Source organism: Dendropsophus ebraccatus, chromosome 11 (genome assembly GCF_027789765.1).
Source record: "Dendropsophus ebraccatus isolate aDenEbr1 chromosome 11, aDenEbr1.pat, whole genome shotgun sequence".
In the NCBI taxonomy this organism is placed as follows: Eukaryota; Metazoa; Chordata; class Amphibia; order Anura; family Hylidae; genus Dendropsophus; species Dendropsophus ebraccatus.
This window is the reverse complement of record NC_091464.1, coordinates 58553267-58577731: the sequence shown is the minus strand read 5'-3', so window position 1 is coordinate 58577731 and position 24465 is coordinate 58553267. Positions and strand designations below refer to the sequence as shown.

General features: G+C 44.3%; 1 protein-coding gene across 1 annotated transcript in view; it reads right to left on the bottom strand.

Moving 5' to 3' along the window:
• Positions 1-16386, bottom strand: part of C2CD2 (C2 calcium dependent domain containing 2) — a 54995-nt gene extending 38609 nt beyond the window's left edge. The window contains exons 1-2 of the mRNA XM_069945147.1: positions 16300-16386; positions 8470-9245 (exon numbers count right to left, since the gene is read on the bottom strand). Coding sequence (XP_069801248.1) covers positions 8470-8721 — 252 coding nt within the window. The 5' untranslated portion in view covers positions 8722-9245; positions 16300-16386. The remainder of the gene's footprint in view (positions 1-8469; positions 9246-16299) is intronic.
• Between the last annotated feature and the right edge of the window lie 8079 nt (positions 16387-24465).

Genomic DNA, 24465 nt, shown 5'->3' with positions numbered 1-24465 from the left:
CTAGTCCAGCAGGCAGGTGTGATGATGATACCTGCTTTGTAGAGGGTGGCTGAATGGTCGGTGACCTGCCAGGCTGTGAGGGGTCCGTTGGGCTCTTGTCACGGTAGTCCTGAGTGGCAAATGACCCACCCAGACTACTGGTGCCGCCACCCACAAAAAGGAAAAAATAACCCAAGGTGTGTAGCGGATGTGTATAGGTGCTGGTGCAGAGGAAGAGATGACTGAGTCCCAGTGAATACATAAAACAACTTTACTGTGCAGTCTCTGGATAATACAGAACACTTTGGCAGCAAATAGATAATCTTTGTATAGGTAATAGTGTTCGACTGGGTCTGAGCTGCAGAGATACTGGAAAGTGCTGAATATGGTAGAGGTAGCTGTAGTGGCGCTTGGAGAATTTAGAGAAGAGTGGAGCAGTGTAGAGGAGAGGAGATTGTCAAGGGAGTCCCAACCTAAAGTAGTACTGTGTTCTGCTGCAACTCTAGAGAAATACTTGAGAGTGAGTTAACTTGTACCTGTGTTTAGACTGATGTCTGACCACCTTCTCCCTACATTGTTGAGTTTCCCGTCCTAACAGGGTGATACAAGCCCCAGCCGTGGTTACCTGGGTGAAGGTAAGTGTCCGAGGGTGTCCTGGCGTCATTGCACTGCGAGACATAATACGTAGACCTTCCGGTATCTTTGTTCTATCCAGGCTAGTTCCTCTCATAGCTTAGGATACTGCCCTGCACTTTGTAGATTGGTTCTCGGTGTGGGCTGAGATGATCCCTGACTTTTCCCCCTCTTTGGAGTGTCTAGCACTGCATAGTGGACTTAGACTATAAGAACTGAGTGTTTTTGGCTGTTTCATACACGTGTCTCAACCAACTTGCTAACACGCACTGCACTGTCCCGGACAGGGGTCCTGGCAGAGCCAGGCCCTGGCTTGGCTACAGCAGGGACGTCTGCTCTGTGTGTCCTCCTCCCACGAGAATCTGAGTAAGTCTGAAGCTACACTTCCATCAGTGACTACTACCTTCAGGGGTAAGAGACCCTGTGAGTGGTGGAAAGAAATGTGTGCAAAGAAGAGAAGAGAAAGGATAGTCCAATAGAGATAGAGTCTCTCTATTGGACAATAAAAGTACATAATACACAAGAAACAGTAACCCTTTGCTTACTTCAGCTGTGCAATAGATAAGAGCATACATAGAAAACACTAACATCTAGTGGTGAAATAAACTACCTTCATCACCACTTAGATTTGAGTAAAGGGCTTTTGTGACAGGTGTGACATAAGAAACCCCTGTGGTGGGATACCACAAAAGCTTTGGCTTTGCCTGCCCAGGCATTATGGGCATTGTAGTTTTGCAATGGTTGGAGGGCTGCAGGGTTGACATCTGTGCTCTATAGATATGAAGACCTTTCTTCTCTTTTTGGATCTAAATCATTAAAGAGACTGTCAGCATGTCCTATATAAGGGTAGCATAAACTAGTGACATATTCCTTTTAATGTATCCACATTCTGTACACACACAAAGCTGCCCTTGGTTTAGTCAGGCAGCAGGTAGATATTGATAAAGATGGTGATTTGTATCCGTATTAGGTCTCAATGGCAACACTGTACCAGACAGTAATAGGAAACAGACATGGTGTCATCAGTATTTCTCAGTAGTGCAGCCCCAGGCTTTGGGTCCACAACTTCTAACAATCATATCTCAGCCTTATCATTTCACATTGTCATGGAAAACCTTGTGTGGGTTCATCATTCTTATCAGTATCCCCATCCTGTGTGATTTTGTACATCTATGGCAGGATAGTATGGATCCACACAAGGTCTCCATGGCAACAGGAATCTGATGGGAACATCTCAGTAGTGCAGCCTTAGGCTTCCGGCCTGTAACTTCAAGGGATCCTGACTTGGGCTAGAAGTGAGAATTTTTTTTTTTTTTTTTTTTTACATATTGAGGCTGGGTTCACACTACGTATATTTCAGTCAGTATTGTGGTTCTCATATTGCAACCAAAACCAGGAGTGGATTGAAAACACAGAAAGGCTCTGTTCACACAATGTTGAAATTGAGTGGATGGCCGCCATATAACAGTAAATAACGGCCATTATTTTAATACAACAGCCGTTGTTTTAAAATAACAGCAAATATTTGCCATTAAATGACGGCCATCCACTCAATTTCAACAATGTGTGAACAGATCCTTCCTGTGTTTTTAATCCACTCCTGGTTTTGGTTGCAATATGAGAACCACAATACTGACTGAAATATACGTAGTGTGAACCCAACCTAAGGGTGCCTTCACACCTACCGGATCCACAGCGGATCTCACTTCTGCGGATTCGAAGCGAGAACCGCTGCAAATCCGGTATCAATTCACCCCTATGATAGCACATATTCGCAGCGGGATTGACATCCCGCTGTGAATATGTGCTTTAACTCCCTGGTGCCCGCAGCCCAGCCGTCGCATCCCCCATCCCCGACGGCGGCACATCCCCCCCCATCCCGGCCACATCCCCCCATCAGCCCATCTCTGGCCCGCCGCCGAGAGCATACATTACCTGCTCGGCGGCGCGGCTGCAGTGAGGCTCCCGTCTCTGGTCCCACTCAGCTGATCTGAGCGGGACCGGAGCCGGCAGCCTCACTGCAGCCACGCTGCTGTGCAGGTACTGTATGCTTTCGGCGGCGGGATGCGGGCACCAGGGAGGTAAAGCACATATTCACAGCGGGATGTCAATCCCGCTGCGAATATGTGCTATCATAGGGGTGAATTGATACCGGACCCGCAGCGGTTCACGCTTCGAATCCGCAGAAGTGAAGGCACCCTAAAGGTAAATTTTATGTATTTTCTCCGTAAGTTCCAGTGAATGTAGGATAAAAGCCATAGAGAAGGTGGTGTCACATCACATTAATAGGACAGGAATGTTTGTTGTATTTTACCGCAGCTGTGTACGAGAGGAGAGGACACCTTTATAACGCAGCCGCCAGCGCTCACATCTGCAGAAAACCCTCCGCGCTGGTGATGTATGTGAACAAGCCCAGGGAGATGGCTGACCTAATTGTAGAGAGAACATAAAGCTGGTAAAGGACTCACTCTGTACTATTGTAGTGCTTGGGAGAAGCATTCGGCCCATATTATATTAATTTATATATATATATATATATATATATATATATATATATATATATATATATATATATACACACACCAACAAAACACAACAATCACTGAACTCAGGGAGAACAGTGAAAAATTCCAATGGAGTACTTATTTACGAGTCTCCATTGATTGTCCCATACAAAATTTAAATATGCAAAAAAGGGGTCCGTGGAGCCTCAGTTACGAGTCTCAAAACACGGGAATAGCCAGATATCCCTCTCTCCAGAGAAGGAAGCCCATTGCCAAGGGGTGCCTCCTAGTGGGGAGAGCACCAAACCACCCTGATACGTAGTCCCTCAGGTCCTCACTCTGTTGCGAGCTTTAGGACCTAAATAGGGAAACACCAGGGTGGCCCCTGTGAGTCAAAGTCTAACTCTGTGGCGAGTATGACGACATAAGACAAGGGTTACCAAGGCTAGGCATCCATCCATAGACTGCAGTTTTGGGGTATTTGCCCCTCGTCAGTGTGGAGCAGGATTCTGGCTACTGGGGCAATGATAAATAGACCAACAAAACACAACAATCACTGAACTCAGGGAGAACAGTGAAAAATTCCAATGGAGTACTCATTTACGAGTCTCCATTGATTGTCCCATACAAAATTTAAATATGCAAAAAAGTGGTCCGTGGAGCCTCAGTTACGAGTCTCAAAACACGGAAATAGCCAGATATCCCTCTCTCCAGAGAAGGGATATATATATATATATATATATATATATATATATATATACACACACACACACACACACACACACACACACAGTGGTACATTGGTTTAAGAGTAACTTGGATTAAGAACGTTTTGGTTTAATAGCTCACAGTTTTTAAATATTGCTTTGGTTTAAGAGCTCCCTGTACTGGGTGGGAGTGGAGGGGGGCATGGTCTGCATAGTATGGTCTACAGCCCTGTACTCTGACCAGGAAGTCTCCCTCACCTTTCAAATCATAGCAGATTCACTTCATGCTGGGGCTTACATCAGAGGACAGGACTGTGGAGGTAATCTCTTCGTAGCTGTAACCCCTCTCTCCCCAGACAGAGAGTCCTGCATTATGTGCCCACATATGTCCTGCTCATTCCTTCATGGTCCCTGCAGTCTCTGTCAGTCTCTGTACAGTAACTTATAATAAAACAAACATTCAGAAACATCAGAATATGTGATATCTGTTCTACATGTTATTCTGAATAATAAATCATTATTTTTGGGGTGTAAAACCAATTGTCTGCATTTCTATGGTTTCTAATGGAAAAATTTGCTTTGGTTTAAGAGTGGATTTGGATTACAAGCACGGTCCCAGAACGAATTATGCTCGTAATCCAAGGCACCACTGTGTATATATGAACAGAGTGACCCCCACCAGCAGAATAGTGAGTGTGGCTCTGGAGTATAATACAGGATGTAACTCAGGATCAGTACAGGATAAGTAATGTAACGTATGTACACAGTGACCCCACCAGCAGAATAGTGAGTGCAGCTCTGGAGTATAATACAGGATGTAACTCAGAATCAGTACAGGATAAGTGATATATATAAATTGTACCACATATATGCTTAAATTGGACAATTCCTTTTAACTTTTAACGCGTCTGCTAATTTAAAGACATTCCAAAAAATATATATTTTTCCGAATCCTGTTCACTACCGGGATCACGTCATCATCGTACTGTTCTCTGTACCTTGAAAGCAGTGACAGGACTTGTCACCGCCTGCTGTATGGGGAAAGGAGGTCGGAGGAGACTTCACTACAGAATGTGATAATATGATCAATTACAGGTAATGACAAACTCAGCTCTGCTACATCTGCAATATATACCATGCCAGCCTTTCTCCCGGGCTAATTTGTAAACAGCCTTACACCCACACACCCTGAAAGTAAATCCCCATGAGCCCACACAAGGTAAAATCTCAGCCAAGATCTATAGAAATGTCACAGAATTTCCATCTATTCATTGCTGGTAACAAGCAGCACAGAAACATTAACCCCTTCAGTGGAGGATGAATGGACTCTTATTCTGGCTGGATGTGAGAAGGGCTTAATCTTAATGTCTGTGGTGGTTTATATCCCTGGTGGTCTAGAGTAGTTTAGAAATTAATAGCAAATATCCATGGTACTCTAGAGTGGAGAAGGATCCCTGTAGTCAATAGAGGTTCAGAGGGTTAATTTCTCATATCTTTGAGGGTTAAAGGTGGTCAATGGGTTCATTGTAATATCCCTGATGGTCTAGAGCAGTTTAGGAGGTAATATTCCATATCCCTGGGGGTTCAGGGTGGTGGGAGTGTTACTGGCAATATCCCTGATTCTCTAGAGTGAATAAGAAATAACCGATATCTCTGTAGGTCTAGAAAGGTTTTTTTTTTTCTAATGTCCCCGGGGGTCTAGAGGTTAATATCAATAGTTGATAAAAGGGTAAATGGTATAGTCAGTATATGCCTATGGATAAATATTTCTACCAAATCCCCTGTATAGACATAAAACTGCAAAATTCGACCTGCCTGCAGCCACTACTAGGGGAGCTTTCTGTACACAGACGTATAAACTGCCACTGTAATGAATACTAGCTATAAAGATGCAGAGGTGGCACCATAGAAAAAGATATTAGTATTATAAATTATTATGTATTTTGAACCACCCTCCTGCACCCACCGCCCCTTTGTTCTCGGATAATGGAGGTCCTGGTGGTCGGACCCTTACCAGGTTAGATATTGACAGTCTATCCTGAGTGCCTATATTACTCACGTGTCAAACTCACGGCCCTCCAGCTGTTGTGAAACTACAATTCCCATCATGCCTGGATAGCTAAAGGTTGTACAGCATAATAGGAACTGTAGTCCAGCAAAAGCTGGAGGGCTGCAAGTTTGACACCCTGCTATAACAGATGAATCAGTAAATGGTGGAAAGATGGCGTCACTTCTCCAGTCCGGGGAATAACAGCTGTCTAAAGCCAACGCTTGGCTGAGCAGCTGCGTGCGGATAAAGCCTCTCTTCTCCCTACACAATACATCAGTCATCCCCATACCAAGGCCAAGACTCCCCTCAGGGCGAAGAAAAAAAATCCCTGCCATTGATTTTTTTTTCTCACTCTCGTTTTAATTCCACTTTCCCTTCTCTTAAATATTCAATGTAGGCGACAGCGGATCGATCCCCGGCTGTCCCTGTCCCAGGCTGCCGGCTGTTGCCTTCTGTACAGAGCAGAACCATTGCCTGCTGGCCATCATATGGCAGAGGAGGAGAAGAGAAGCTGGCCGTAAATCAGGCCGCATCTCCCCGGTCCTTTACATTTAATCTGACACTCAATCTCTGCGTTAAATAAAAGCCCCATAAAAGAGGCGGCATCCGTGTATCCTGTCATTTGTCATTGTAATGGACTTTAGCAACGGCGAAAGGCGGTGGCAGGGGGGGGGGGGGGGGGGTGTCAGTGCGATATATGGGGGGGGATATTATAAGATGAGCTGCATCCTAAAATTAAAATACATGTTCCTAGAAAAGCTGGGTGACAGCCAAAAGAGCTGCCCTTCTGGATACTTGGGAAAGCTGAGTGGTAGATGGATCTGCTTAGTAGCACAGTCATATGATATATATTTTTACACTGCTGCAAAACCAGGCATATTTGCTCTTTGGATTCTGGGAAATCTGGTGGCAGGGCTGTAATGTCATCCCTGTTGGTTGTCACCCAAGTATAATATGTTGGGTGACATTATTTACCAATTGGGACCCAGCTTTCCTTAACCTAAGAATGGCAATTCTGCTTAACCATACAGTGAGATTTATCACCAGATTTATAAATCCAGCCATTACAGCAACCAATAGGGATGACATTACAGCCCTGTCACACAGCTTTTCCAGAATCCACATGTGGCAAATTTGCCTGGTTTTGCAGAGATTATATGTATATGGTTATAGGCTTTACAGCTCAGTTCCATCGACATGAATAGAGATAGTTTTTATACCACACATAACCTGAGGTGGTGCTGCCCCTTTAAATGTGCTGACTTTTGCTTTTAGGCTCTGTTCCCACATTGGGAGTTTTATTGTATTTCTCTGCTTACATAATTAGAGCCTGACTGGGCTTCATTATGTGATCAGCGTTACCAGGCTTCATCACATCCTCAGCATTAACGGGTTTCATCACTGGAGTCTTTCTAGTCATAAACAATCTAATAAAGCCCGGTAATGCTGAACACGCGATGAAGCCCGATAATGCTGAACACGCGATGAAGCCCGGTAATGCCGAACACGGGATGAAGCCCGGTAATACCGAACACGGGATGAAGCCCGGTAATGCCGAACACGGGATGAAGCCCGGTAATGCTAAGCACATGGCAGAGCCCAGACAGTCAGTTTAGGCAAAATTCCTTATAATCAATCAGACTCTATGTAAACAAATGCAAACGCAACAAAACAGCAAATGTGTGAAAACAGCCCTGGGGCAGCTCAATGCCAGTAGGCAGAAACTAGATAGTGAACATGACTTACAACCAGATTTCCCTCTCACTGATTATAACTCATCATTGGACAATAATGTTTCAACCACCATTAAAACTTTCATTGCATTGGCCATTACATCTAATATGGTATTCGAAACCTTGACTGCCCTTACTGTAAAGAACCCTTTTCTACATAGATGATAGAAAATCCATTCTTCCACCTACAAATTCTGCATTGCATATGTCTCCATTGAACCTGACAATTTAGGTGGGACTGGTCAACCATCAAATGTGTATGCAGGCTCCCAAAAGAGACAGCTATTGGTTGAACAGCTCTTATGTGTAACACTTAGAGATGAGCGAACCGGGTTCGGGTTCGAGTCTATCCATTCGGTATTTGATTAGCTGGGGCTGCTGAACTTGGATAAAGCTCTAAGGTTGTCTGGAAAACATGGATACAGCCAATGACTATATCCATGATTTCCACATAGCCTTAGGGCTTTATCCAAGTTCAGCAGCCACCGCTAATCAAATGCCGAAAGTTCGGGTTCGGATCGACTCGAGCATGCTCGAGGTTCGGTCATCTCTAGTAACACTCAATATTTAAAACCTTACCCTCTTTGGAACTTCTGGGTCTTAATGCTAAACCTGCATCACTTCCTATGTGTCATCTATATACTGGGGTCTTCATGAGTTTACCCCCAGGGCCCAAGTGCGTCTGCTACCTCTGCACCCCTACAACTATCCTCATACTTACTTCTTGAGTAATTACACCAATATTAAACTTTCTGCACCTACTAATATATTGGCTTTATAGCTGCTGCTTGGCATTGAGCGCTCCTGCATTCTACAAATAGAAATAGATAGATTATTTTGTCCTTATAGTCACAGTCACCTACCCCTCTTTTCCCGGCCTCTTCGTTGAGGGCAGCTATCCATGCCTTTAGCCACTGACTCCTCCAGCTACTGAGAGATAATATCCAAGACAACAGAGAGTCGGCCTCGCCCTGCGCGCCACAATAAGGCGGCTTCCCTTTACGTTTCCACCGACCATTTAGGACATACTGGACCAGATATACAGCGATGGTCACCAGGGAGGCAAAAAAGAGGGTCACCAGGCAAAACCACTGAACTTCTCCAAACCAAGACATGGCTCCACATCTACCAGAAGCTTCATGAAATAAAATATTGTAATTTCCAAAGAGGCTCTGGGTTCCCGGTAAGGGAATCTCAGAAGGGTCAAAACGGAAGGTGGGGTAAATGTTCCATGTCTATTGAGAGGGTCAGAGATCAGATGATGGTTTCACCTTAACCGTAAGGTGATGACAAGCTGGAATTCCCAAGCAGAATGAGCCGGAACAAGTATGAGATGTCCCGGAATTTTTCCCAGCATCCCTGGAGGTGGCAAAACAATCACTGGCATAGACCTAACCGAAAAAAACCCCGTCTTCGGACTATTGGAATATTATCTCCCATGTCATAGCTTCAGGGTAGACGTCAGAAACAATTGGGACCATTCTCTCCTTTCAGGCTGCACAGACGATCCTCAGGAGCCGTGGAAGTATCCGGAAAGTCTGGCTTCTTCCAGGAATGGCGGAGTTTCCCTCTAGCTCCCTTAGAGATAGCAGCTTGGGGCTTTCATTTTTAAAGTCACAGCGTCGTCCAGATGTAGTTGCTGGAGAAGAGATCACATTATTAGTCAGAGGTCAATAAACAGACGGTATTACGTACACCTTGGCTGACCGCACACAGTGTATCTTGGCAAGAGCCATGAGATGTTTTAGCAAACACACCCGACAGCTCACAATCAAAACAGACACAGAGTGGAGAATTGTATCAACAGGTCCTCAGTGGTTTGAAAAACAGCGCCACACCTGTTTACAGGAAAACTGCGGTATTGCAGCTTAACCCTATTCACTACAATACTGGACACAATCCATGATTAGATGGTGTTAGCTGCTATGTTTTTTTTTTTATAAGTAAGAAGGGTAGAATTAAATTCAAAATATAAGACGTTTAATGTTAAGTCAGTTTAAAAAACTAATTTTTTTTAAAAAATAGCTTTAAAGGAAATCTAGCAGACACCTGTTCCATACTAACCTATTGACATGGATAGATTGGCACCATGTTGCAGAGAAGAATGGTGTGCTTTATTTGTAAGCTAGTAATCTGGATCTCGATATATTGCCCTAAAACAATATATGCAAATTAGTGTGCTTCAGGCACTGCAGGCAGTCTGCTAGGACCACCTCCAGTGCACCACGGAAGCTCATTTGCATACACAGTATTAGAGCATTATTTCAGAAACCAAATCACCATCTAAAAAAATGAAGCACTCATTCATCTCAGCAACATAGCGCCAATCTATCCATGCTTACAGGTTCGTATGGAACAGGTGTCTGCTAGATTCCCTTTAAAGTCACGTGGGATGATTTTAATAATTTGCATAAAAAATTTATGGTTTTTTTAAAGATTAGCCCATGTGACTTTAAAGGGAATCTAGCAGATACCTGACCAATACTAACCTGCTAGTAGGGGTAGATTGGCGCTGTGGAGTTGAGAAGAATGAAGAGATTGATGGTTTGGTTCCAGAGATGTTGCCCTAAAACCGTGTATGAAAATGAGCTTTCTTGGTACACTGGAGATAATGCTAGTGGGCCACCTCCAGTGCACCAACAAAGCTCATTTGCATGTAATGTTTAAGGCAGTACTTGGGAACCAGGCCACCGATTTAGAAATGGAGCACAACATTCTTCTCAGCAACATGGCGCTGACCTACCCACACTAGCAGGTTAGTATGAGCCAGCTTTTTGCTAAATTCCCTTTCATAAAATATTTTGCTGCATCAATTCCGCATCACAACTGATACAAGGTGGATTGGATATGGATTTTCTAAGTCCTTCAATGGCAAAAAAAAAAATGCAAAAATTGTCGTCTGATGTGGCCTTGGCCTAAAGGATTTATATACTGGAAAGGTAAAGCGTACGGTTGTGTTCACACATTACATTACTGCAGTGTTTTTTGCTGTGAATGACCAGAAAAAGTTGTAGAAATGATGTTTTTACCAAGATTGCCCAATTTGCTGGACAAAAACACTAGGAATCCATAATGTGTGAACAAGACCTAAAGCGGGAAATCCACATCACATTGATGTCAATGAGAAATTTAGAGACCTCACTTCTTGATGCAAACCTTCCAATCTAAGTCAGCGGAACCGGGAGAAACATAAAAAATGCATAAAGAGCTCAGAAACATTGTATTTCTACAATTAATTGGTGGAGCTTTTCCGATTTCGCTCTATTACTCCACATAAATTTCCATAAACCACCTCTTACGCCTTTATGTAACTTTAGCCGATTGTGAACGTTTTGACAGATTTCATTATTTCATTGCGCTCGGCTTTCGGAAATATGAGTTTTTGTCATGAACCCCTCTGCCGCCCCCTGACGCCGCATGATCCGCTGAGGCTTTTGTTTACTCAGCAGCGCTCTATTTATAGAGAAATACATATCTGTAATGTACGTTTTGTGCATTGCGTTCCCATGACAACCCCATAAAGTGCACCGAGTGCTCACCGAGGTCGACCTTTGTTTTAATAAAATTGCATCAAAGGGAGGGGTGGGGGGGGGTGGGGTTGGTGGTCACTTTATTCTCTTTTTCACCAGCTCAAATGCTCCTTGGTAATAATCTGCCTCTGGTATAGACTTCCTATATAAAAACTGCACTTCCCCTTTAAGTGTGCCTTAAAGGGACAGCGTTGTGAAAATGAAAAACTGAGTAAACTGGATGTAGTTATTTGCAAGGTGCAACCCGCATCTTCCTGGTACTATAAACACCAGGTTGCTATTGCAGCTGTGTATACACTGTATACATCAGGGCGTAGCTGCAATGGGACAAGAAGACGCTATTTACACTACCTGCAATGGGGGTGAATTCATTGTGCAAGAACCAGGTTACACTAGAACTAGAGAATTCAATCAGCGGCATCTAACAAACCTGCAAGGTATGAAAACATGAGCTCCTTAAAGGGCCCATGCACATTTTCCAGAAGGGCCCGGGGTGGGGGTGAATGGTAATGTGCATAGGCCCTTTAAGCATCATCCTGGAAAACGTGTATAAGCCCTTTAAAGAGCTCATGTTTTCATACCTTGTAGGGTTTATAGATGCCACTGATTGAACTCTCTAGTTATATTGTGACCTGGTGCCCGTGCCTGTACACTGAATTCACCCTCATGGCAGGTAGTGTTCACCCATTCCAGCAGCTACAACCTGATGTATACAGTTGCTCCTCGGGAATAAATACATCCAGTTTACTTAGTCTTTAATTTTGAGTGTGCTGTCCCTTTAAGGCACATTTAAAAGGGAAGTACCATTTTATATGGGAGGCCTCTACAAGAGGCAGATTGTTACTATCTGACCATCAATGTTCAGAGAGACTGATCAGTAGGGATGTATCTGCTGGTACCCTTAATCTTAAGAACATCATTTTGTGTTACCCCTAGTTCAGTAGAGCCCTATTATATCAGAAGTAATATATATGGTGGCCTCCTGATTACTCCATCACTCTGGAAGAAAAGCAGTATCAAACATGTTCAGTTTCTTCATCTCAAGATAAGCCACTGCCAGAAGAGAGTAAAGCGTCAGTGGCTTCTTCCCCTTTAAGAACATATGCATGCTCAATAGACCTGAGCATCCATGAGCATCGGGGGAGATAGCTTATTGCCTAACAAGATTTTTGGCCACTCTAAGGCTATGTTCACACTGTGTTAAGTTCCGTAGTAATCACAGCCCATGTAGCCGATTCGCAACAACAGCCGTGATTACTACAGAACTTACTTAGTGCTGTAGGATAAGGCAATCCCGGCCCGATTGTATACACATAGTATATGCTCCGGCTGGGATCCCTCGCGGCGCCGCAAAAAGCAGACATGTCAGTTTTCTGCTGCCGCTATTCAATGAATAGTGGCCGCAGAGAACCTGTCAGTGCACGCAATGGAGCGGGCGGCGCCGGCCGCACGCTCCATTGTGTGCAGCGGCGTATTTGGATGCGGGCCCACGCGGATGCGCCTGCATCCGAATTCAATGGAGCGGGCGGCGCCGGCCGCACGCTCCATTGTGTGCAGCGGCGTATTTGGATGCGGGCCCACGCGGATGCGCCTGCATCCGAATTCAATGGCGGTAAAGCTCATCCGGCCGGTACTGTAGTCACCGAACGGCCGGTTTCTTACACTATGTAAACATAGCCTAAAGTTGCTTAAACCTTTGACATGTGTAAAGTTTTGATCAGACATTGTCCAGGTCTTGATATAGCTAAGAGAAGAGCGGCTTGGTGTTTAACTACTTGTCTCCATTATAAAGATGCCCATACACTTTATACTAAAGTCGACCAAAGCGGCCACATGTACATATACAAAAGTTTTTGCAAATGAGAGGGACACTTTAAGAAACATAAGAGGTGAACCTTAAGTCACATGGTTTCCACCCAGCTCGCCCAGATACAGATATTACAACTAACAGCAGACAGTGGCGACATCACAGATAACCGAATATAACGGGAAACTCTGCATGTAAATATTTACAGAGGCAACTTCACTTTGCCTTATAAACACAATGTAACAAAATACTAATTTCCTCATCAAATATTTGGTCATTAAAAATGTCCATAAAGTGGAAGCGGCTGATATCTAGAGAACAAGAACTGAGATAGGACAAGGACCTGATGGGTACATCACATTCTTTTAACCCTAGCTGTCCTAGCAGATCCTTTCTGTGTTTTTAATCCACTCGTGGTCCTCATATTGCAACCAAAACCAGGAGTGGATTAAAAACACAGAAAGGGTATATTCACACATGCGGGCTCGCAGCGAGATTCTCGCTGCGAGCCCGGCAGGTCCTGGCAGTTCCCATAAACTACATACTTGCTGAGGTCTAAACGACCGCAGCGAGTATGTAATTATACCGCGCTTAACCCCTTCTACTCCCGCCGGCTCCCCCGCTGTAAGCAGCATACATTACCTGTCCTTGCTGCACGGGTCCGGCGTCCTGCTCTCCCGCCCGGCCAATCAGTGGCTGCGGCTGGGCAACACACTAATTGGCCGGACGGGAGAGCAGGACGCCGGACCCGTGCAGCAAGGACAGGTAAAGTATGCTTACAGCGGGGGAGCCGGGCGGGAGCAGAAGGGGTTAAGCGCGGTATAATTACATACTCACTGCGGTCGTTTAGACCGCAGCAAGTATGTAGTGTATGGGAACTGACAGGACCTGCCGGGCTCGCAGCGAGATTCTAGCCCGCCCGTGTGAATATACCCAAAGGCTCTGTCCACACAATGTTGAAATTGAGTGGATGGCCGCCATTTAATGGCAAATATTTGCTGTTATTTTAGAACAACGGCTGTTGTATTGAAATAATGGCCGTTATTTACTGTTATATGGCGGCCATCCACTCAATTTCAACATTGTGTGAACAGATCCTTTCTGTGTTTTTAATCCACTCCTGGTTTTGGTTGCAATATGAGGACCACAATACTGACTGAAATATACGTAGTGTGAACCCAGCGTAAGAGAGAGAGATAACTGTAAGTATCTCCCATGGTCAGGTTCACACACAGCTTTTAGCATATATTCTGGCAATTTATCTTGAGCCAATATACATGTCATATGCACACCATGTTGTTTAACACAGCAGAAAAACATAGGTGCTCTCATCCCAAAACAGTGCCCCCCTTTTTTGCAGTATTGCAGCTCAGTTCTATTGAAGTAAATGTAGCTAAATTGTAACACCATGCCCTAAATCAGAGATGAGGAACCTGCGGCCCTCTAAAACTACAATTCCCATCATGCTTTGGCTGTCCAGGCATGATGGGAATTGGTAGTTTTGCAACAGCTGGAGGGCGGCAGGTTTCCATCCCTGCTCAATATGATGATTTCTGCTCTTGGGCCATTGTGAATGCATGAGTATCCTGTAGGCGGAGGGGTATATATGGGTCTTATGTTACTGGTGGTGATATATAATACTGGCGTGACTACTTCACAGTGCACAAAGGTGAATAGATAAGATATAACTAAGAGGGCGTACTAGAATAATACAATACATAGGGATGGGCCGAACCATTATGTAAGGTGGTATGGGGGCTGATCGCACCGTATAATGGAATGCCACAGGTGCTCCACCTATTCATTATCAGACTATGTAAGTGTTATATAGATGGCAGCCCTGTATTATCCTGTATTAGCTCTCCTTCCTACATTGGATCTGGGTAATAAAACCATGACTGCCGCTTCCAGGCAACTTGATGTAAAACTACAATTACCATCATGCCTTGACAGGTAAAGGCTGCATGAAGGGAGCTGTAGTTTTGCCACAGCTTTAGGTCACTTAAGACACTGCTCTAAGTCAAGTGTACGAACAGGAAAAGATAACATAGCACTGCTTATAATGTGACTTAAAGGGGATCTCCATCTTGCAAAAAAACTTACCTTTATACATAGCAAATGAAAGTCAGAGGTGTTCTATTATTTTTTAGTTTTAACAACATGAAGGAAATCTCGGTGACAACCAAGGTGCCCATCAAGTCAAGCACTATAGGCTATAGTCACCCGACTTTTTCACCGTTCTCTTATGCCAATCTGCCTGGTTATTCCCTTATAAATCCTCTGCTACCCTATGGCTGTGTATAAATGCAGATTCAGGAGTTAGCTTTGGCTGTCCAGGCATGATGGGAATTGTAGTTTTGCAACACCTGGAGGGCTGAAGGTTCCCCATCCCTGCTTTAAATTGAATAGAGCCACATTGTAATACCACGCACAACCTGGAGGACAGGGGTGGCATTGTTTTCAAAAGAAAGTGGTTATGTTTTTCTAATTTTGGAAAACCCCTTGAAGGGCACGGATGGGCCAATCTGATGCAGTCAACACAGCAAAGTACTACTACAAGTCTTCATTGCATTAACCCCTTGCTGACAAAAGTGGAGTTGCCCTTTTAAAATAACTTTTTAAGCAGTATTCTTCCCTATGTCCCTGATATTTTAAAAAATTCAGTTTTTTGAAAAGCTGAATGACAGCTCGGTACCTGTCGTAGCATCCATATTGATCGTCACCCAGCTTTCCCGTAAGCAGGAATAACTTTTTTGAAATTTTCAATAGAGGGAAAATTCTGGACCCAATTCTGAAAGGGTGGAAAAATGTAAAGTGCAGAAAAAAAAAGTCAAAAGAAAGTGAAAGAGGCTGACACGCTATAGTGGGGAGGGGGTCGGGGGTGTCACTATTGTGCTGAGCCCTGTGATCTTTTGATACTTCCTGGTGAAACAAACAGGAACTGAAGTCTCATTGTTACAGAGAGAAGTCACATCCACCTAATGCGAATAGTTACACAATGCCAGGACTATAGTCAGGTCACAGCCTGCGGATAACCCCTTGTGTGCCGCTGATCACACACCATGCAACTTTTTCTCCATTGACTTTTACGTAGCCCATCTCATTGTTAATCTACGGCTGCTGCAAAAGTCTACCCGGTGTTGTGGTAGAGTGCGAAAAAGTGCATGGAAAGGAACATACTGTGCCCGTCTCCCTCTCCGCTACCCACAGCCTGGCACCGCCAGGGACAATCGCCGGTCTTGGCTATGGTGCCCACCACTGGGACACCGTCCTACTTATCCGGCGTCCTCTGCTGCCAGTCCACCCAAGGGCACAGCTCTTGCTGTGTGTCGCCAATGGGCACGACCCCTTCCTACCTGTTCATGTGACTCAGCAAACCCCCGACTGCGAGGCCTTGTGATCCCACACTGCAGAAGCCCAGCACCCGGCTGCTGGCCATAGGAAAGCCCAATACCTGGAGGAGTGGCCGGGATTGTCAGATCTGCATAATGAGGGCCTCCCATAATCCCTGCACTCAGTGTGAGTGGAGGAGGCGGCTGCAGGGGGAGGTTGCACTGTACACACTCAGTGCATGCTTAACCCCTTAGTTGTTGCATTCACCAGCAATGCCTTATGCAGCGTGCTGTCCCCTCTAAACTGTGAATTCCGGGAATTATAGTGTTAACTATTCCCAATCCTGCAGACTGGGAGAGCAGAGATTCTGGGAGGCGACCTCATTAGAATGGCCCTTTAACTCCTTCCTGTCTGGAGTGCATAGCTTACAGAGGAGATGACAATCCCACCAGCTCAGGCAGGGGGGGTCCTGGACTGTTACTTTAGTGTCTCAGACCAAACCCAAGTCAGCTGAAGACTTCACTCCAGTCCTTGTCATTAGACCACCCTCCTTTTAAACTGGACGGAACTACAAATCCCATGATGCAATAGGACATGCCAGAGGATCAGCCAAAGAGACTGGATGGTGCAGAGGGGCAGTGGTGACCTTGTATAGTCACAGTCACATGGGAAGAAGCTGGGACAGGCACAGAGCTGCTGAGGAGACAGTCCTGACCTAGGACACCGGAGATCCACTCTGCCCTATGGCATCTGCGTATAGAGAGGGGGGGCATACATCTGCCTGCTGATTGGCTGCTGACATGTGACTGCCTGCAGAGGGAAAGGCAGGCACATGGGGCATATAAGAGGGTGACACTACAGTGTTTTGAAATAAAGGCCTTTATTTGCCATGAAATGACAGCCATCCACTCAATTTAAACAGGGTGTGAACATAGCCTTTCTGTGTTTTCAGTCCACTCCTGGTTTTGGTTTCAAAATATTGAGCAAAAATACTGTGTGGGAACATAGCCTTATGCTCAGTATAGCGTATTGATTTACACAATGCGCACAATTACCAAGTGCTGCAATAAATATACACGAATATTAAAGATAAAAAGACTTGAAGATGGGAATGTTACAGCATGTATGCTAATTCACTGAATTATTTCTTTCACCATTCCATAACACCCAACTTTTTGGATGGCCAAAGAGGAAACTTGTGGTTCAGTCTAGGAAACGTTTACAGACATTTCTATACTTTTTTAATTCAAGGATGCAGTCTAGGATCTGCTGCAGATTGATGCAATCACACATATAAGGTCTGCTGCAGATTGATGCAATCAAACATCCAGGATCAGATGTAGATTGATGCAATCGCACATCCAGGATCGGCTGCAGATTGATGCAATCACACATACAGGATCTGATGCAGATTGATGCAATCACACATATAAGGTCTGCTGCAGATTGATGCATCCACACATCCAGGATCTGCTGCAGATTGATGCAATCGTACATCCAGGATCTGCTGCAGATTGATGCAATCACACATACAGGATCTGCTGCAGATTGATGCAATCACACATACAGGATCTGATGCAGATTGATGCAATCACACATACATGATCTGATGCAGATTGATGCAATCACACATACAGGATCTGCTGCAGATTGATGCAATCACACATATAGGGTCTGCTGCAGATTGATGCAATCACACATGCAGGATCAGCTGTAGATTGATGCAATCACACATTCAGGATCTGCTGCAGATTGATGCAATCACACATGCAGGATCTGCTGCAGACTGATGCAATCACACATACAGGATCTGCAGATTGATGAAATCACACATACAGGATCTGCTGCAGACTGATGCAATCACACATTCAGGATCTGCTGCAGATTGATGCAATCACACATATAAGGTCTGCTGCAGATTGATGCAATCAAACATCCAGGATCAGATGTAGATTGATGCAAGCACACATCCAGGATCTGCTGCAGATTGATGCAATCACATATATATGATCTGCTGAAGATAGATGCAATCACACATACAGAATCTGCTGCAGATTGATGCAATCACACATACAGGATCTGCTGCAGATTGATGCAATCACACATACAGGATCTGCTGCAGATTGATGCAATCACACATACAGGATCTGCTGCAGATTGATGCAATCACACATATAAGGTCTGCTGCAGATTGATGCATCCACACATCCAGGATCTGCTGCAGATTGATGCAATCGCACATCCAGGATCTGCTGCAGATTGATGCAATCACACATACAGGATCTGCTGCAGATTGATGCAATCACACATACATGATCTGCTGCAGATTGATGCAATCACACATTCAGGATCTGATGCAGATTGATGCAATCACACATATAAGGTCTGCTGCAGATTGATGCAATCAAACATCCAGGATCTGCTGCAGATTGATGCAATCACACATACAGGATCTGCTGCAGATTGATGCAATCACACATACAGGATCTGCTGCAGATTGATGCAATCACACATATATGGTCTGCTGCAGATTGATGCATCCACACATCCAGGATCTGCTGCAGATTGATGCAATCGCACATCCAGGATCTGCTGCAGATTGATGCAATCACACATACAGGATCTGCTGCAGATTGATGCAATCACACATACATGATCTGCTGCAGATTGATGCAATCACACATACAGGATCTGCTGCAGACTGATGCAATCACACATACAGGATCTGCTGCAGATTGATGCAATCACACATACAGGATCTGCTGCAGACTGATGCAATCACACATTCAGGATCTGCTGCAGATTGATGCAATCACACATATAAGGTCTGCTGCAGATTGATGCAATCAAACATCCAGGATCAGATGTAGATTGATGCAAGCACACATTCAGGATCTGCTGCAGATTGATGCAATCACACATATAAGGTCTGCTGCAGATTGATGCAATCAAACATCCAGGATCAGATGTAGATTGATGCAAGCACACATCCAGGATCTGCTGCAGATTGATGCAATCGCACATCCAGGATCGGCTGCAGATTGATGCAATCACACATACAGGATCTGATGCAGATTGATGCAATCACACATATAAGGTCTGCTGCAGATTGATGCATCCACACATCCAGGATCTGCTGCAGATTGATGCAATCGTACATCCAGGATCTGCTGCAGATTGATGCAATCACACATACAGGATCTGCTGCAGATTGATGCAATCACACATACAGGATCTGATGCAGATTGATGCAATCACACATACATGATCTGATGCAGATTGATGCAATCACACATACAGGATCTGCTGCAGATTGATGCAATCACACATATAGGGTCTGCTGCAGATTGATGCAATCACAGGTGCAGGATCAGCTGTAGATTGATGCAATCACACATTCAGGATCTGCTGCAGATTGATGCAATCACACATGCAGGATCTGCTGCAGACTGATGCAATCACACATACAGGATCTGCAGATTGATGAAATCACACATACAGGATCTGCTGCAGACTGATGCAATCACACATTCAGGATCTGCTGCAGATTGATGCAATCACACATATAAGGTCTGCTGCAGATTGATGCAATCAAACATCCAGGATCAGATGTAGATTGATGCAAGCACACATCCAGGATCTGCTGCAGATTGATGCAATCACATATATATGATCTGCTGAAGATAGATGCAATCACACATACAGAATCTGCTGCAGATTGATGCAATCATACATACAGGATCTGCTGCAGATTGATGCAATCACACATACAGGATCTGCTGCAGATTGATGCAATCACACATACAGGATCTGCTGCAGATTGATGCAATCACACATATAAGGTCTGCTGCAGATTGATGCATCCACACATCCAGGATCTGCTGCAGATTGATGCAATCGCACATCCAGGATCTGCTGCAGATTGATGCAATCACACATACAGGATCTGCTGCAGATTGATGCAATCACACATACAGGATCTGCTGCAGATTGATGCAATCACACATACATGATTTGCTGCAGATTGATGCAATCACACATTCAGGATCTGATGCAGATTGATGCAATCACACATATAAGGTCTGCTGCAGATTGATGCAATCAAACATCCAGGATCTGCTGCAGATTGATGCAATCACACATACAGGATCTGCTGCAGATTGATGCAATCACACATACAGGATCTGCTGCAGATTGATGCAATCACACATATAAGGTCTGCTGCAGATTGATGCATCCACACATCCAGGATCTGCTGCAGATTGATGCAATCGCACATCCAGGATCTGCTGCAGATTGATGCAATCACACATACAGGATCTGCTGCAGATTGATGCAATCACACATACATGATCTGCTGCAGATTGATGCAATCACACATACAGGATCTGCTGCAGACTGATGCAATCACACATACAGGATCTGCTGCAGATTGATGCAATCACACATACAGGATCTGCTGCAGACTGATGCAATCACACATTCAGGATCTGCTGCAGATTGATGCAATCACACATATAAGGTCTGCTGCAGATTGATGCAATCAAACATCCAGGATCAGATGTAGATTGATGCAAGCACACATTCAGGATCTGCTGCAGATTGATGCAATCACACATATAAGGTCTGCTGCAGATTGATGCAATCAAACATCCAGGATCAGATGTAGATTGATGCAAGCACACATCCAGGATCTGCTGCAGATTGATGCAATCGCACATCCAGGATCTGCTGCAGATTGATGCAATCACACATCCAGGATCAGCTGTAGATTGATGCAAGCACACATCCAGGATCTGCTGCAGATTGATGCAATCACATATATATGATCTGCTGAAGATAGATGCAATCACACATACAGAATCTGCTGCAGATTGATGCAATCACACATACAGGATCTGCTGCAGATTGATGCAATCACACATACAGGATCTGCTGCAGATTGATGCAATCACACATACAGGATCTGCTGCAGATTGATGCAGTCACACATACAGGATCTGCTGCAGATTGATGCAATCACACATACAGGATCTGCTGCAGATTGATGCAATCACACATACAGGATCTGCTGCAGATTGATGCAATCACACATATAAGGTCTGCTGCAGATTGATGCATCCACACATCCAGGATCTGCTGCAGATTGATGCAATCGCACATCCAGGATCTGCTGCAGATTGATGCAATCACACATACAGGATCTGCTGCAGATTGATGCAATCACACATACATGATCTGCTGCAGATTGATGCAATCACACATACAGGATCTGCTGCAGACTGATGCAATCACACATACAGGATCTGCTGCAGATTGATGCAATCACACATACAGGATCTGCTGCAGACTGATGCAATCACACATTCAGGATCTGCTGCAGATTGATGCAATCACACATATAAGGTCTGCTGCAGATTGATGCAATCGCACATCCAGGATCAGATGTAGATTGATGCAAGCACACATTCAGGATCTGCTGCAGATTGATGCAATCACACATATAAGGTCTGCTGCAGATTGATGCAATCAAACATCCAGGATCAGATGTAGATTGATGCAAGCACACATCCAGGATCTGCTGCAGATTGATGCAATCGCACATCCAGGATCTGCTGCAGATTGATGCAATCACACATCCAGGATCAGCTGTAGATTGATGCAAGCACACATCCAGGATCTGCTGCAGATTGATGCAATCACATATATATGATCTGCTGAAGATAGATGCAATCACACATACAGAATCTGCTGCAGATTGATGCAATCACACATACAGGATCTGCTGCAGATTGATGCAGTCACACATACAGGATCTGCTGCAGATTGATGCAATCACACATACAGGATCTGCTGCAGATTGATGCAATCAGATATATAGGATCTGCTGCAGATCGATGCATTTAGTTACATTGATATTTGTAAATCTGCAGCAGATCCTGTATGTGTGACTGCATCCTTAGGTCCCAGTCACACTTCAGTAACCCTGTCTGTAATTACGCGCCCCCTAAGGAAGATACGAAACGTGCGCTGGGGTCCCATGCGCTTACATAATGAGTAAGGTGCAATACTGAGCATATTGTCAGTGGTTAACAGTGGGGAGCTGTGGGGTTGGAAATAGGATGTATATAGGAGACTGGTATTGAGACACAGATTATTATTTTTTTATAGGGACATGGAGAGAAAGGAGCAGCTGCCACTGCTCAAACTATGATCAAACCATATTGCCTCATGTACCACGTGCAGGTCTCCTGGTTCACATAACCTGCACGTGATACATGAGGCAATATGGTTTTATCAAATTATATACCAACATCCTGGCGATGGTTTTTAAATATAACCGAGAGGCATTAGTGTCAGCCATAGGTGTGAGGTGCAGCTGCTCCTTTCTCTCCATGTCTGTATTTTACTTTTCTCCCTTTTCTGCGTGCTAGACCCATGTGACCCCATGTGACCCCAAGCAGGAAGCACCTATGCACACAAGGTAAGTACCTCCCATTCCACCTCCTGTGCAGTGGTGAGTGGTAAGACCTTGTTTACACTTGTGTTGCTTGTTGACAGCTTTCTCTGCCGCCGGCGTCTGCTGGGTTTGGGGGGGGGGGGCACTTGGGGATTGTGACAGTGGGGTTGCAGGGCCATTCCGTGTCCTTCTTTCCCTGCTTGCGCACGTTTTGCGGGGTTAGCGGTCGCTGACCGACACAGTGTGGAGTTAGTGTAGGGACTCATGTGAACCAGGAGACCTGCACGTGATACATGAGGCAATATGGTTTGATCAAATTATATACCAACATCCTGGCGTTGGTTTTTAAATATAGCCGAGAGGCATTAGTGTCAGCCATAGGTGTGAGGTGCAGCTGCTCCTTTCTCTCCATGTCCGTATTTTTTTAATAGGTGCTTTTCCGACTTAGATATAATATATACCCCCTCCTTGTTATCTATAACTGACTACACTACACTCTGTATTAAAACGAAGTTATACTGATGATTTCAATATGATATATATATATATATATATATATATACCCATTACGCAAGTTATACGATTGAGTGCTGGAGTATTCTTTTCCTTTCTGGTTTTTATGTATTTTACTTGTTTCAATAAAAGTGTATAATTTTTTGGCTATGATCTGGAAATTTATTGGTGTAAATATTTACACCTCATATTTTCTTTTTCTAGATTATTGTTATTGGCAATATTCTGACACGGATGGGTTATGGACTGGTGCCAGTGCTCTACTGAGAAAGCAGTTTTCTTTTTGATTGTAATGAATTGCTACATAACACATAGGGGGAGATTGATCAAACTGGTGTAAAGTAGAATTGTCTTAGTTGACCCTAGCAACCAATCAGATTCCACCTTTCTTTTTTTAAAGAGTCTGTGAGAAATGAAAGGTGGAATCTGATTGGTTGCTCAAGACAATTTTACTTTACACCAGTTTGATAAATCTCCCCCATAGACTTCTATACACACTTTGTGTTTCTGTGCCAGCCTGGAGAGGCCAAATGGCAGGAGGGTGGACTGTGATATACTCACTCGTGCGGTTTTGGATGGTGTGGGTATGATGCAACCCTGAACCAGCGATCTCTTATCCGTATGAGGTTCATTGGCTCTCCTGCTGGATGTTTTTTAATATTGGAACTACTACAGCTGGGTGGAAGACAAATGTGAACAACGCCTTACATGGACATGCTTTTTTATGGACTTTACTATATGGAGTCATTGCTGCATATCAGAGAAGTGTGAGTGAATCCCTTGATTGAGCATAGTGCACACAGGCCAGAATGGTGAAAGAAATAATTCAGTGAATTAGCATACATGCTGTAACATTCCCATCTTCAAGTCTTTTTATCTTTAATATGCGTGTATATTTATTGCAGCACTTGGCAATTGTGCACATTGTGTAAATTTGTATGCTATATTGAGCCTGATCACCGATCATGTCGTGTGACTGTGTGATGTACACGGTTTTTGCTGTGATGAAATAAACCACGCTGGAATTATTTTGGAGTATTTACTACATATCTATCTACTGATAGATGATAGGGGGTTACACATATAATGATAGGACACATGGTGGCTGTAGGTGGGAGCAGCTGTCGGTAGATGACTTCCAGGAGGATCTGTCCATAAGAAATGAAATAACAACCAGACGGTCATTAAAGGGGCTCCGCTGCCTCAGGATAGGCCG